Source organism: Rhipicephalus sanguineus, chromosome 6 (assembly GCF_013339695.2).
Source record: "Rhipicephalus sanguineus isolate Rsan-2018 chromosome 6, BIME_Rsan_1.4, whole genome shotgun sequence".
In the NCBI taxonomy this organism is placed as follows: Eukaryota; Metazoa; Arthropoda; class Arachnida; order Ixodida; family Ixodidae; genus Rhipicephalus; species Rhipicephalus sanguineus.
The window spans coordinates 147,409,121-147,424,081 of NC_051181.1; the positions used below are offsets into that span (position 1 = coordinate 147,409,121).

General features: G+C 49.0%; 1 protein-coding gene across 1 annotated transcript in view; it reads left to right on the top strand.

The window, feature by feature from the left end:
• The first annotated feature begins 2,140 nt into the window (after positions 1–2,140).
• LOC119396726 (flavin-containing monooxygenase 5) overlaps positions 2,141–14,961 on the top strand; it is a 65,068-nt gene continuing 52,247 nt past the window's right edge. The window contains exon 1 of the mRNA XM_037664032.2: positions 2,141–2,896. Coding sequence (XP_037519960.1) covers positions 2,174–2,896 — 723 coding nt within the window. The 5' untranslated portion in view covers positions 2,141–2,173. The remainder of the gene's footprint in view (positions 2,897–14,961) is intronic.

Sequence of the window (14,961 nt, forward strand, 5' to 3'; positions counted from 1 at the left end):
CTCTTCGGTCGAGCGCGTTTCGTAAATCTTCCACGCTTCGCGAAACAATCTACATGTGAGGCTGCCGCACAACCAGGCGGTCTCATCGACCTTCAGCTGCGCGCTATTATTATTCAGTTTGCCTCGGCGTACGGGTGCGAACAGCGCGGAGCGGCATGAGTAAGCCATGGGCGAAAACGCTGCAGACAAGCGCGCCCATGTCGTCTCCAGCAACGACTTGTGCAACGAATAAAGTTCTCTCAACCGGAACGCATGATAGTTTCTCAAAACCAGCTCAGCAAAGGAGATTCGTCGACCTTGGTGACACGCCACGAGCATGTCGCGAAATCAAATTCACCCTCTGCGCATGCTCAGTTTGGTCGCGCTGCGTAGCTTGGAAAAGCGTGCGCAACCGAGCCAACGCCCAGATCCCTGGTTCCTGCGAAACGCTCACTGAGTCCGCAACTTGCATCGTGGAACCTCAGCGAGTGGAAGGTCAGTCACCGTAGAACCTTATGAACTTTTTTTATGCGATAGCGTTTCACAGAACGTTCACTGGTATTCTGTAGAAGCACACTAAAGCGTACCGATCCCGCATGCAATGTAAGCACAGCCTCAATAATACTGTCGCAATAGTTACGCAAGAAGGGGAGTTTTATGCAATGGCTCCTTACTTTGTTAGACACTACCAAATGAATCCGCTGGACAATTAGTCCAAAGAAACCATAGAGGACATTAATTGTCGTCTTTAAGTGTAGTGGTGCAATTATCACGTAAATAGAAATGAATGAAATTGGACGAAAAAGCACCCTTTCCGTCGGTGGGGTCCGAACCCACAACCTTCGAGTTACGCGTCAGATGCTCACCAATATCGATTAACCTTCCAAATAGCGAAGTGGACCAAGGAAGTGGAATCAAGCCAACAAAGTGGATGGGGAAGCGCCTTCCGTCGTCGTTCAATCGGTAGAGCATCGGAAGCGTAATTCGAAGGTTGTGGGCTCGAATCCCACCCACAAGAAGAGTGACTTTTGTCCACTTTATTAATTTCAATTTACGTCATAATTACTGCACTACGGTTACAGAAAAACAATTAATGTCGCCTATGCTTGCCTTGGTCTAATTGTCTGTTGGATTCGTGTGGTTGTATCGCAATTAGGTCACTCGCACGTAGCTTGATGGCCTGCGAGTTAAGTTCATTCGTTGTGCGTTTGTCTCCGGAAACGGTGTAAGTGTCTCTTGACCATGCATTTCGTACGAAGTAAACCGCCACCAAGCATCTGTCAATTCCATTATGTTTAACCAAGTTGAAATTGCGGAGCGGGTGTACACAAAAGTTGTCGTGTGCTGAAGGAAAGAAGCTTCGTGCTTGTTCAGGTAGCGCCGAACTAAGAACAAGTTTGTTGTGTCGAAAACAAACCGAATGATTGACGTGCCACTTGAACAACCGTTACATTGTATTCGAGGCATGACCAATTGTCCAATGAAATGGGCATGTGCGGTGATGCACTGTTATATTAGAGACTCTTTTGGAATTTCTGCCTGTTTGCAGAAAGAACGCCACTTGTTCGGCAAAATTAGCTGAATAAGGGCTGTCACTCCAACGAACGCAGCAACAGCTTGAGACAGATGAAGTGAGCACCAAACGAAGAAAGCTAAGACATAGGAACAATTGCGCTGGCAACCAATACTTGTAGCTTTGCACGCCATTGAAAGCAGTCGAGATAGATACGTATTGTAAGCTGTGTGAAGCTACCGCTGCCTCTCATCTCGATCCGGAAGTCAACGAGATGTAGGCTCTTTCGCTCGCTCGCCACACCTAAGCCTAACGCTCGACGTCTCCTCGTGTGGCCGAAAATTTAAAAGGACGTGTCGCGGCGCACGTGCGCCTGCATGGAACACGTACAGTTTGCCGAAATAAGCACGCGGAAAAGAAAGAAGAGCGGTTACTTAGCGCGCACCGTTAGGACCACCGCCCGAAAAACCGGGTAGAGGTCAATGACGCACGCAGTTTGGGGGTAGGCCTGCCCGCATGGCCCGGAAGACTCTTCAGCGAGCCCTTCTCCTCACCGGGACACCCCTTGCCTCCTCCTCTCCGGTCACGTGACCGCAGCACACCCCCCCTTCGCGTCCCCCCCCCCCCCCCCCAGCAAGAGACCGACCGGGGCACAGCGGGCACACGCCGGGCCGACAAACCATGACGAGCATCCCGAAAGCGGCGGCGGGCACCCGGGCGCCCGCTTTGGAAACGCCGCCCCGGCGTCGTCAGCGGGTCGCCGTCATCGGTGCGGGCGCCAGCGGCCTGACCGCGGTCAAGGCATGTCTCGAAGAAGGCCTGGACGTCGTCTGTTACGAGCGCACGGACGTGCTCGCGGGCCTGTGGCACTACACGGAGACCGTGGAGCGCGGCCGCGCCTGCGTCATGCGCTCGACGGTGATCAACTCGAGCAAGGAGATGTCCGCCTTCAGCGACTTCCCGCCGGACGACAAGCTGCCCAATTACATGCACAACTCACACATGGCGCGCTACATTGTCGACTACGGAAGCCGCAGCGGCGCCATCGAAAAGGTGCGCCTCCGGCACGAAGTGGCCGACGTGCGGCCCACCAGACCGGGCTGCGAGGACACGACCTGGACGCTCCGGGTCAGAAGGCTGGACTGCCGCGAAGGCGAAGACCAGGAGTTCGTGGAAGAGAGGGACGCCGTCATGTTGTGCACGGGACACCACGCGCACCCACTGTGGCCCCGGTTCAAGGGTCTGGGCGACGAGCGAGGCGAGGGCAGGGTATTCGCGGGACGTGTGATGCACTCGCAGGACTACCGGACTTCACGAGGATTCGAAGACCGCCAGGTGCTCATCGTTGGCGTGGGCAATTCGGCCGGAGACTTGGCCGTCGAGCTGGGAGGCGTCGCTGAACAGGTGAGGGAGCTGTTCGTTGACTGACTGGTTGCGACTGGTGCAAATGCGATCTGGTGAAACATGTTTGCTGTCATATAGACGAAAAAAGCTGCGCTGGGGGCTGGAAGAAACTGTTGTACGATAATATTCGGTGTTATATTTAGTACCATCCGGAAAATCAGCTTCAGTATATGGGCTAACAGAGCGCCAAGCGCGCAGCTGCGAAATGTCATTCTATGGGTTAGGATATCGGTCAACACCGACATTTTGTCTCGCAAGCAGAAATGCAATGAGTTTACGATTCCTACAACGTCGTCTCCCTTACTAATTTGTATCGCTTTCCCTGCGCAAACAGCGGAAGTTCAATAACCTCTGACATTCACGAAGTTAAAAGCAAGAAATAATAGACCAGCATTGTGGTGAGTTATTGTTGTAACATAACGAAAGATAATAATCTTTAATTGTAACGTCATCTTCAGAGATTTTATGAGAAAGACGCGAAAACCGAATATTCGCGATAGGAACACGGCATCAAAGTGACAGGCAGTAAAAATATTTACGGCAACATATGTTTACGGGCACAGTGTCCTTGAAAACAGAGCACACTGGCGTTACAGAAGTTCACGAGGAAAGCTAGTCGAAGGGTTTCCTCGCAGTCCTACAAGTTCAAGGTTGCAGTTAGGCAACCGGTTTTTCTTCGAGACCGGTCTTTCCAGCGGCACCGATACGATCAACCTTACCTCGTCTTAACTAATGGCACTCGTCATACCATGACCGCAATTAGTGCTCTCCCGATGCTTCGAACCACTCTTTGTAATGTTAAAGGTGAGGCATCGTCTGAAGGCAATGTATAGCAGTAAGACCAGCGAATTCATTTCAAGATTGCAAAATGTTGAAATACCTTCACACAGATTTCATCTCTTCTTTTCCTACGCGAACCATCCTCTCGACTTCCTTCTTTAGCGCAATAAAGCGTGTCTCCACACAAACTAGTAATGACGTATATTTCTGTTTACCTTCTGAAATTAGCTCAGACATAGATGCATTTCAGAGAAGTATGCATTCAAGCCTCTAATGCAATAACAGAGCAAGAATAATCGCTGTTCCTTTTTCAAGCACTTAAAAGCCGTACACCTATAGCGATGTACTGCCACACGCACAAGTACTGTTTGCAGCTTGCTGCTTTTGGAATTGCGCATTTACAAGAGAGTGAAGGCTTACTCATAGTTAAGGATAAATTGGAGTGACTGACTATTAGTAGGTGTGGCAGAAGAAGGTTGTTTTAGAGAACGAGCTTTCGAACGACAAATCAGTCGATGAGTGTCTTGTTTTCGCCAGCAGCGATACAAAGCACAAAAAAAATGGAGAATTGAAGATTAAAGGCTGAATACACACCGATCGGCGTGATGGCTGGAAATGATGTCGGGTTTATCGCTTTGGAACCGAACACAGAAGCAAACATATATGGGGTTGAGTATTGCTCGTGACCCCAAATGAGCTGTACAGCGCCCAATTATATGTTGTGTGTTTGTTCAAACAACTGTACATAATATAAAAGACATGTCATAATTACAAGAGACTACAGTTAAGAAATAATCGATATAAGATGCAATCACCACCTCCCCCACTCTCCCATACGTCCCAGACATAACCCTGCCAAGTCTCCTAAGAAGCGTACAAATTAAAGCAAAATGAAGGTCGTAGACAACGCAATCGCTCTGTCGAGATGGCATGAAGACAATACTTTTGTTATTGCAGCGGACATTAACCATCTGTCACATAACATTAACAAGCTGCCGTAAACATTACCAGTGCTAGTCAGTGTTTATTAATTAATGCTGCTAGTGTGCGAATAAATCCGGTGGTTGAGTTCGGACATAAATTAGCATTATCGGACATCATACACCGTAACGGAAACTGGGCGAACAAAGTCCAGGAAGACAGATTTCAAATTCGTGTGTTGAAATTCTCCACGCGCACGCAGTATCGCTCTTTGGGAAGATTAGGCCAACGTCAATACAGATTTTCAGAGCTATGTGTGCTTCGCAGTGCAGACAAGGAGTACGCGGTCGGTGCGAACCGACGCAATATTCGGGCATCCCAGCTGTTCTCGCGTGCCAGCGCGCGCACGTTCCGTTGCAGGTCACGGTCAGAGAGAAAGAGGAGGGAGCGAGCCGGCACCATTAAAGGTCGCCCGGGGAATCCCCTCTCGCGGATGTGAGAGAGAGGGTATCGTCCTCGTATGGGTCGCGCCGAAACTGGGCCAACGGCTCACCGCGTGCGACGCCCGCGTCCGCCGCGCGGCTGCAGCATCTTCGCGTATCACCCGCAGGGAAGGAAGCCCCGTCTAGGCAACTGTGTGCAGTGCAGCGACCGTCTAGGGTTGCGGCCGTGCTGGTACACGGTGTTCGCTTGCTGACCGGAAAGAAGCGGATTCGATACCTTCCGCGGCGGTAGCACTTCGATGGAGGCGTAATGCTAGAGGCCCGTGTACAGTGAAACCTCGGTGATACGAATCTCGCGGGGTTGCCAGAAATATTCGTATCATCCGAAATTCGTATCACTAGAAAACATGAAAAATTAGTATGCGACAAAAGAAAGTTGGCATACTTTTTGATTCAGTGTTTATCAGGGCCGCAGCGACGTCATGGACAGCTCTGGATGATTGCCAGTAAAGTTTTTAAACGACAACGATCCCACTTGTACTCGTATAATAAGGTGTATGCGCGCGTGTGTAATTAATGAACCAGATGTGTTGTGCCCCATGACCGCTAGTAGCCCCTTCCTAATCTTACTACGTCTGATTGCGGGGACATGGCTTGCATCGACGTGACAGGCACGTGTTAACACAGTACAAAAACGCTGCTGCCTCGAGCACAGGAGCACGCGTCAACGCGTCGAAAAAAAAAATAAAGCGCGACGTCATCTGTAACCTAAACGTGAAGGCGCCTAAAGGCGTCCAATATTCACGCGCACTATCTCGGAGGCGACGACGCACCGTTGATGGTCGCCCAGCGCGCATGCCCGTGCCCGCGCGTGACTGCCGCGTCTTCCGCGACAGCGCGGTCCGCACCTGTTCGTACCTGTGCGCTAGCGTATGTTCGTATCAAACGTCGCGGGGTGCAAATCGGTTCGCAACAACCGTACTCCAATACATTGCAAGCTTATGGGCCTTTGCCGGGATCATAGAAAAATTCGTATCACCCCGAAATTCGTACGAGCCGTGATCGTATCACCGAGGTTTTACTGTACTTAGATTTCGGTGCACGTTTAAGAACCCCAGGCGGTCGAAATTTACGGAGCGCTCCACTACGACGTCCCTCATAACCATATCGTGGTTTTGGCACGTAAAACCACAGAAATTATTATTATAAAAGGATTCCTGTCAGTCTGTCCGTAAAAGGGAGACGGCTACGTGTCCGTGAGAAGACAGCAGAGCTTGACCACTGTGCGGAACTAATCCTTCCGCCCACGTTGAGCACGATGTGTGGCAGATATTGGAGCAGCCTTTCGTCGGCTTCTGTATCCTGGTTGGCCGACGCGCGAACAGTGGTTTAACAGCACTGCATGGAATAAGCGAGACGGAGTTCATGTTGCCGCTGTTGCACGTTAAGCGACGGCGGAGGACGGCTGATTGGTCGGCCGTGAGAGCGCAATCTTGTCTTGGGAAGTTCGTGGTTAATCAAAGACGCGTTTTGAATCTCGAAGGATCGATTCAGTAATTTGGGCCCTTCGATCTCTTGCTCTACCTGGTGTACGCGTAACTCGTTATCGACGGTGTGTGTCGAGTGCGAACACGTAAAAAAGATCCGGCTGCCAAGAACCACGGCTATATTAAACGCACGAGTCATCATAAATACAATTAGAAGGCAGGTCTCGCAGGCCTAGCGCTAAATTCTTCAGCATGCATACTGAATGCCACCTCATGCGCGTTCAATTTAGCTAGTCGCCATGATTAAATCATTGTTTTTGTTGACATTTCCAACAATCTTAGAAACCAATAACCTAAAGATATTATTCTAACAATGGAAGTCGCAGGCGCGCGCAGTGGCGGAAAGCCATCCTTGAGTGACAAGATTCTTGATAAAACCCTAAGGTAGGAGGGCATGCGACGTTGTCCGCATTATAAGGGCTTAATTGGCCGGTACCTTCTGGGGCTGCTGTGCCGCGCTTGCTTGCGCAATATCCTTGCGTAATTTTCGGCGCAAGTATGACTACAACATGCGCGCAGTTAATGCGGCACCATGTTTGAACGAAGTGCCTAACCGGGGGTAACGCAAGCACGAAAGACAAAGCGTGACGAACACTACAACGTTGAATCGCACCGGCACATTTGCAATGAAACTAATCCCGAAATACGTACAGACGCACGACACATAACGTGACGCAAGCGCGGCGTTGTATACAGCGGAAGCATCCGAGATAGCGGCACGCCGAAATCTACGTCTTTCCGGCGTCACAAAGACCGCGCGTACGGGTCCCTGTAGGAAGTCGCGAATGTCACGCCGTACACGCAAGACAAGAACCGTTCCTCAATGACCCACTCCGGTTTCCCTCTCTTATTTGCATATCTCGCAGCACGTGCCATTTCAGCGAGACTCGCCGCCTTTGTTGGGCGAACGCGTGCCCGCCTGGTAGACGGGATGCACCAGAAAAAAGTCCCTCGCGTGCACGCGTGAGGTGAAGCGTATTGCCGGATGTTTGATCTTCGTCCCTGTTTGCGCAGGCATGAAGGTACATAGAGGGGTAACCCGGCTTTGTACTTTGTCTGCAGACCAAATACACGAGGGCACGGACGCAATTTGTGCTTAAAGGCCTGTCGTTTGTTGCGGACGGTGGATGCAGTCGTGTGCGCACTCAGCCTTGCGAGCCTGTGCGAGGCCAGCGTCACTCCGCTCTGGCAGCGGCTGCCGCGGCGTGTTTGAGTGTACGACGACGTGTAGGCATTGACGTGGCCCGACTGGAGTGGAAATGACCGCTAGGAAAACTTCGTCGAAATTGCGCGTCCGTACACGTTCGGAGTGGACGCAGGGCTGCCATGGACAATTGCTCTGACCTAGTGCATATAACGTGGTCTTCTTTCGACATCTTGGTTGGTACTCACGGTCTGCCTCAATCATTCGCTGTGGAACTTTATCTAATTTGCAAATAGTGACTCTTTATTTGCCTACATGTCAGACTGACTGCTGTCACGTCACGCTTAACATTTAGGTAAGTTCATAGAGCGACCGCAAGTGACGCGTTCTTGTCACGAGCTTCTAAGGTAAAGACACGTCATGTAAATCTATTGAACACACCACGTTCAGTAATGCACAAGAACCTTGCTGAAGCGTAATTGTATGCATACTCGCCATAAATATTCCATCTTACATAATACCCCCTCCATCACAGCTAGATGCTACATTCAAGCACCGTATTTTTACTTTCTCATAGATTTTATTGCACGATGTGTTTTCGCGATTAGTGATCTCTCTATTCCCTTGTAGATCTATTTTCACCGTTTTATTCCTTTCACCCTGTGCAGAGTAGCAAACAGGGCATGCGTATGGTTCTTTGCTTCTCACTCACTCACTCACTCACTCACTCACTCACTCACTCACTCACTCACTCACTCACTCACTCACTCACTCACTCACTCACTCACTCACTCACTCACTCACTCACTCACTCACTCACTCACTCACTCACTCACTCACTCACTCACTCACTCACTCACTCACTCACTCACTCACTCGCTCGCTCGCTCTCTCGCTCAGTGTAAACGAAGTTTTCTGCAGCGGGATTACACTGTGGAGGTTCCTCACGAATACTGGATCACGAGCACAATAATTAGTACCACTCTGCAGAGAACAAGTCCGACTGTAAAAATTTGGAATAACTTTCCGCTTAAAATTATTTTGTTGACTGTAGGGATGCCGCGTCCTTTCTACAGGTGAGCGTAGTAATGCCGATACGTGAAAATGTCTAAGCAGCGAAGGGAGCACATGAAACTTATTTCAATTACATTCGTTGACCCGATACTGTACAGGCACGCTTATAAATATCGAGGAGTAGCTATGCTTATCATTCCGAAAGTGAGCGCCCTCGTTTCTTGCCGCGCGACGCGTACCCGCGGTAGACGTCTGCAATTACGGCTTGTACAACCAATATATATCTCGGAGCGTCGCTTGCTCATCGGGTGTTCATTCCAGGCCGCATCTGGTGTGGCCCCAGTAATCGGCAGGGAGCTGTGGAATGAGCTCGCGTGGATCGAGGCACCCGAAGCGTTCGCCCGTTTCCGAGTACGGTGTCATGGCCTCTTGCAGCTGGTAGCCACGTTCTGGTCCGCACCGGCGCATATTGGGTCAGGGCTTGACGGCGTTGCGCGCAACGCTCGGAGGCTCGCCGTTTATACCGAGCGCGGCCATCGGATATTTCAGGGACGCCCGCGTAACGAGGTTCATAATGCTCCACAATGAGACTGGAGGCAATTCTCGCGCAGCGATCGTTCTCTCAGTACAGGTATAGCCAGTGTGAATAGGCTCCAATGTTCGTCCACTGCGGGAGAGAGATAGTGTGAACGTTCTATTGCAATGCGAACTCCTCCACGCGAACTGCACATTACAATGTTATTTTTTTTACTTCTTTCTGTTTGCTATATGTTTTTATTTACTTGTTCATTTTTGTTTTGGGGTAACCACTTTTATTTATTTATTTTTTGGCTGCAGAGCTTATAGAAATGGGGTAGCTGAGGTGATATAGCCTCAACCTCTCCAGTAAGTCAGAACAGAGCAGAGAGGGAAGGGAAAGGCATGACGACACAGAGAAGCACAATGGACGACTGACAAAAAATTGTCAGTGCCAAATTTTTGTCAGACCAGGCACCAACAAGCCCAAGAACGCGTTTTAGTCAATGGACGACGAGTGAGTTACGCTCCCCTTGCTCTTTCATTTTATTTATGTGCGTCATAAAATCTTTACCTCGTTTTCCCTCACTGCCTAGTAGAGTGCAATCAGAGCTAAATTAGCCACAAACAAAACAAACGTAACCAGTGGACAAGCGCTTTCGTGTATAGCAGCGGTAGATCTCTTATTCTACACACCGACACGGGTACGGGCCGGGCTCTATATAAACCCTATCACTATGGTTATGTTTTTGTATTGAGAGTAGCATGCCAGCGGTTATATAGACACCGGCGAAAATCTGTTTTTCCAGATAAAGAGAGGAGTTTCTCTCTCGCTCTTATTGTATTGCCGCAGGTAGAAAGTGTGCTTAGGTATCCGTTCCAATTCACAGCGTGCATGGTAGCGGCCACCATGAACGACACCATGATGACGAAATCAACCAGTTAATAAAATTCTTTCTCAGGCGCCGTTATGCAAATGCACTAATTATCGTATTACGTAGGTGCACAAAATTAGCTTGCAGTGGAGGCGCAAGGCTACACACACACACACACACACACACACACACACACACACACACACACACACACACACACACACACACACACACACACACACACACACACACACACACACACACGCACACACACACACACGCGCACGCACGCACACACACACACACACACACACACACGCACGCACGCACACACACACACACGCACGCGCACACACACACACACACACACACACACACACACACACACACACACACACACACACACACACACGCACTGTCGTAATCGCGTGTGCTGTTTGTCTCCGTGTCGCTGTATTTGTGTATTCGCGCTACACTATGACGATCAGCAAATACCAACTAGCCCAAATAGTTTTGCGGTTTTCGTAAGCGGGTGTGCAAACGCCACCTATTAGAAAGCATTCGCCATACATCGTTAGTTGAGGCAGAATTTCTTTTAACTTATTTTCCTACCTCTTGAAAGCGACACCGGGAAGATTCATGCTAGCAACCGGGGCGAAACAACCGAATTATAAGTTGAGTGTCATGACGTTGCACGTATGTCTTGCGCCATATACGAGTTTGCCATACGCATGTGTATATACAGCAACAGATCGCTGTAATCCCGTTTGTGGTGCGCTTTAGCAATCATTGTTTTGACTGTTCTCTCAAGACAAGGCCACTGCCTTCTTTTTAAAAAAAAGCGTTGCACTCACGTTGTTTTGAACGCGTTCGCTCCTGGACGTCGGAGAGAAAAAAACACGTTGCGCCATACCGGCCCACGACGCTAGATGATCACCTTGCGCAAACGCTACATAAACCTGTGCTCCATGAAGCGATCCGTAATGAAGAGGAATTTCCCGAGGCAAGGCAACTTCTTTACAGTGTATTACCCACCCAAGCGTCGGCATTACAGTAGTAGAGCGAACCACTGCAGTGACCGTGAGCCATCGTTCAGAATCGTACAAATGACGCTGGAATGTGCGTCCAATGTATATCGCGAGAGTTTCAAGGCCAATATGATCGAAGCCATGTAGGCTTGCGCTTCTTTGCGTCGGTATACTGATATGTCTGGCGCTTGACTCCGGACTTCCTAAGAACCCGTACTTTGGACTTGGCGCTTATCATTCTGCACGGTAAACCCATGTTCTGTCGCCTGCGCGGAGGTCGTAAACTTGCCAGCGTCGCATGTGACCAGCATTCGTGCTCCTCAGTAAGCGAGGACGCGCTTTTGAAGTGTGCACAGATATATAATTTTTTTCCTGAATGGAACGTACGGGTTATAGCTGAGCGCATGCGCGACACGACACGGACGGAGCCGCTCCGGCACCCATCGCCAAGGCTAAGTACACCATTCCACACCACATACACGAGAACCTCTACATTCCACCACTTCCCAAGAACATGGACCCTGTGCACCACAAACAGCGCAGGCGGCAGCGCGCAAAGGCTCTCAAAAAACAACTCTCCTCCTCAAGTGATGTGATCCATGTTGATGCCGCCGATTTCGGGAACAGGAATCTTTATTCAATATCAGTCATCAACTCTCACGGCCAGGTCGCTGCGGCCGGCCTTTTCTTTGGAGGAGGCCGAAGAGGTGGCCATAGCCCTCACAATCCCTAAGTCATCTGTTGTCGTGACTCCAAAACAGCCATACATAATTTCGGAGCGGGCAGGATTTCTAAGCCAGCCCTTTCCCTGCTTTTGGCCCATCCCCTCGATCAAACTGTAATCTGGACCGGCCGCTCATGCGGGCCTTGCCGGAAACGATGATTTACAGTCCGTGCACAAGCATCCGATGTGTCTCAACTCGCTACGTAAGAGGCTCCGTTTACAGCACGGAATCAGCTTATTTCATTCCATGACATTTGCCCACACTACCGATTAGATCGTTGGACCTTTCCTCCACTCATTCGCAAATCCCCGCGCAGGTGCGAAATTCTGTGGTGCAGACTCGCGCCTTTCCTTCCCCTTACCTCATACACCGCATTTATCCCTCCAGTTACCCTTCTCCCTCATGTAAATACTGCGCCTCTTCCACAGCAGACTTAAACCCCATCATGTGGCGCTGCCCTGAGAACCCTCTTCCCCCTTTCCTGACGCGCTTAATTTCTAGTGAGGAGCAGTGGGAGGCTGCCTTGCGAAGCTCGAGGCCCGACATTCAGGAGGCCATCCTGGCGTGGCCTGAGAGGGTAGAGAAGGCCTACTTCAAGGGTTCTTCCCCCTCCCCCCACCCTCTGTCCCATTGCCCCCTCCTCTTGAACCAGGGGCAAATAAAGATGTGCATTGTGAGGATGAAGGTGCAGTCACTGACCAAGTCTAGGTGAAAACACAGAGACGTTTCGGGGCCCGTACGGGTCCTGAAACGTCTCTGTGTTGTCACCTAGATTTGGTCAGTGACCACATCTTCATCCTCATCATGATACCTGACCAGACAAACTTTCGTCGAATTCTTGACTACAAATTCATTCATTCATTCATTCATTCATTCATTCATTCATTCATTCATTCATTCATTCATTCATTCATTCAGTTCTTTACCACCGCTAGCCATGTTTACCAGAGCTTCGATGTTCTCATGTAGTGACTGCCGTTGTTAAACCAGGCCTTTATCTCGTCCTAGAGTTTCCTCCATACCTTGCGGGCTTCCATAGAGCTGATTCAACATTAGGGGCATCAGTCCAGCGAGCTCAAGCAGCTGTGCATGAAGCAGTCAATGAGCTTGATAGGACCGTCCGGAGTATTACAGTGGACGTAAACCCTATTACTGCTAAAGAAAGGAATCACATGAAAAATAAGAAAGTAATCCTTAAAGGTTGTTAAACTGATGGACAGTATTATGCAGAACGTTTGCATTCGAAAATGAACGCGCAAGAATATTCGCTTTAAAGCCCCTTAAAGCCTAACGTATATTCTTTGGCGCACTGAATTTTGTACCCGAAAATTCTTACTTAAGCCGTGTAAAGTTAACGAAAAAACCAATGAATTCTTATATTTTTGAGCGATGTTTTAACTGCGGCTAGTTCAGGAAACCAATTACTTATAATTATTCATTAAACTGTACTAATTAACGTACTGTAAGACTGAAGACGACCACGCCAGGCAACGCTGGAAGACCCGTAAGAATCAATACATTAAAAGTAACAGGCAAGAAAAGCACGTCCACGTGCATACAGAATTCAAATAGGAATCGGTGTGGGATTGTTAAACAAATTGAGCCTACAGGGAAACTGTCGCGACAACATTCTTGTATCGCGCGAGGAATTACAAATTACCAACTCCCATGCTGCTAAAGCTGCCCAAGGACCTGAGAACAAGAACTCAGTGCCTTTCTCATATGTGGGCGGATTAACCCTAAAACTGAACCACACCGCGTGCGAATGTGTAATGAAAAAGGGCGCTCACACGTGCAGTAATTTGCTCCTACATTGCGCATTCACTTGACGATTGTTGCCGAGAGAATAATATTAAAAGAAGCTCGTTATGAGGTCGCGTCACGCATAAAAGCATGGGAAAAATAAAAAGAAATAAAGTCGAGGGGAGAGGGGGAGGCTTCGTAATTGCATTTATTGCACGTTTTGACTTCACAGCACTCGTATACGAAAGCTAGCGATGTCTTGGTTGCGGAAGGTTCATCACCATGCGTTCTCCAGCTTCGCACATACACCTTCTCTATTGAATTCCAATGGGCGCAACAAGTTGCCTAGAGGAAGCAACGCGGCGTACATTTCAACTTTGATTGGTTGTGCGTTGATGTTCGAAGGAATTTTTCATTCACGCCGAAATCTTCCTGCTTCGATGCTATTTCATCATATTTCTCTTGTCGACGCAGCTGAACGCAACATTTTCATTCATTCATTCATTCATTCATTCATTCATTCATTCATTCATTCATTCATTCAATCGTTCGTCCACACGTTCATTAGTTCACTAATTCATTCGTTCGTTAATTCCTTTGTATTTCGTTAATTTGCTCTTCCATTTGTTTGCTGGATTGTTTGTTATAGACACCGCTTGGCTATGTTAGATTGTTTCTTGCGATTGAATAAAACAACACTGCAATAAAACAACCCATAAACACATACAGAACTCGTGTACTCATGAAAAAAAAAAGAAATTTTAAGCCAGTTTCATCCCAACTGAAACCTGTACGGACGGCGGAGCATTGATTCTCCTGTGTTTCCCTTGTATTTATGTTGTGTTTACCTGCTTTTTTCTGTTCTTTTGTGTTATTTCCTTGCGTTGATCTGCTGTCTCCTGTTGTTTTCGTGTGATTATGTGATATTGTCTATCATTGTCTCTTCTTTTCTTGTGATTATTTGATTTCTTTTGCGATTATCTATTTTCCGCTCAATGGTCTCCTCTCCTTTCCACTGTTTTTTCTACTGTTTGCTCTTCCGAACGCGGTGCGTCTAACTCCCGGTGCTGGCGTTTCACCTCCGCTTCTCTCTTCCGTATAGATCTGTGTCTAACTCCCGACGATGGCGTTTCGCTGCTGCTTCGCTGTCTCGGACAGACGAATTAGCCCTTCAGCGACGATGGCGTTCGCGGACAAGCAAGCGCTGGCGTTGCAAGCGTGCAGCTTGCTCGGTTTATGTCTATCAAACGTGGGACCTGCGTGACGCCAACGCGAGGCATGAGACGACCACAGGGCGGTCCCTCAAACTGCTCCGCAGTTAAAATTCCT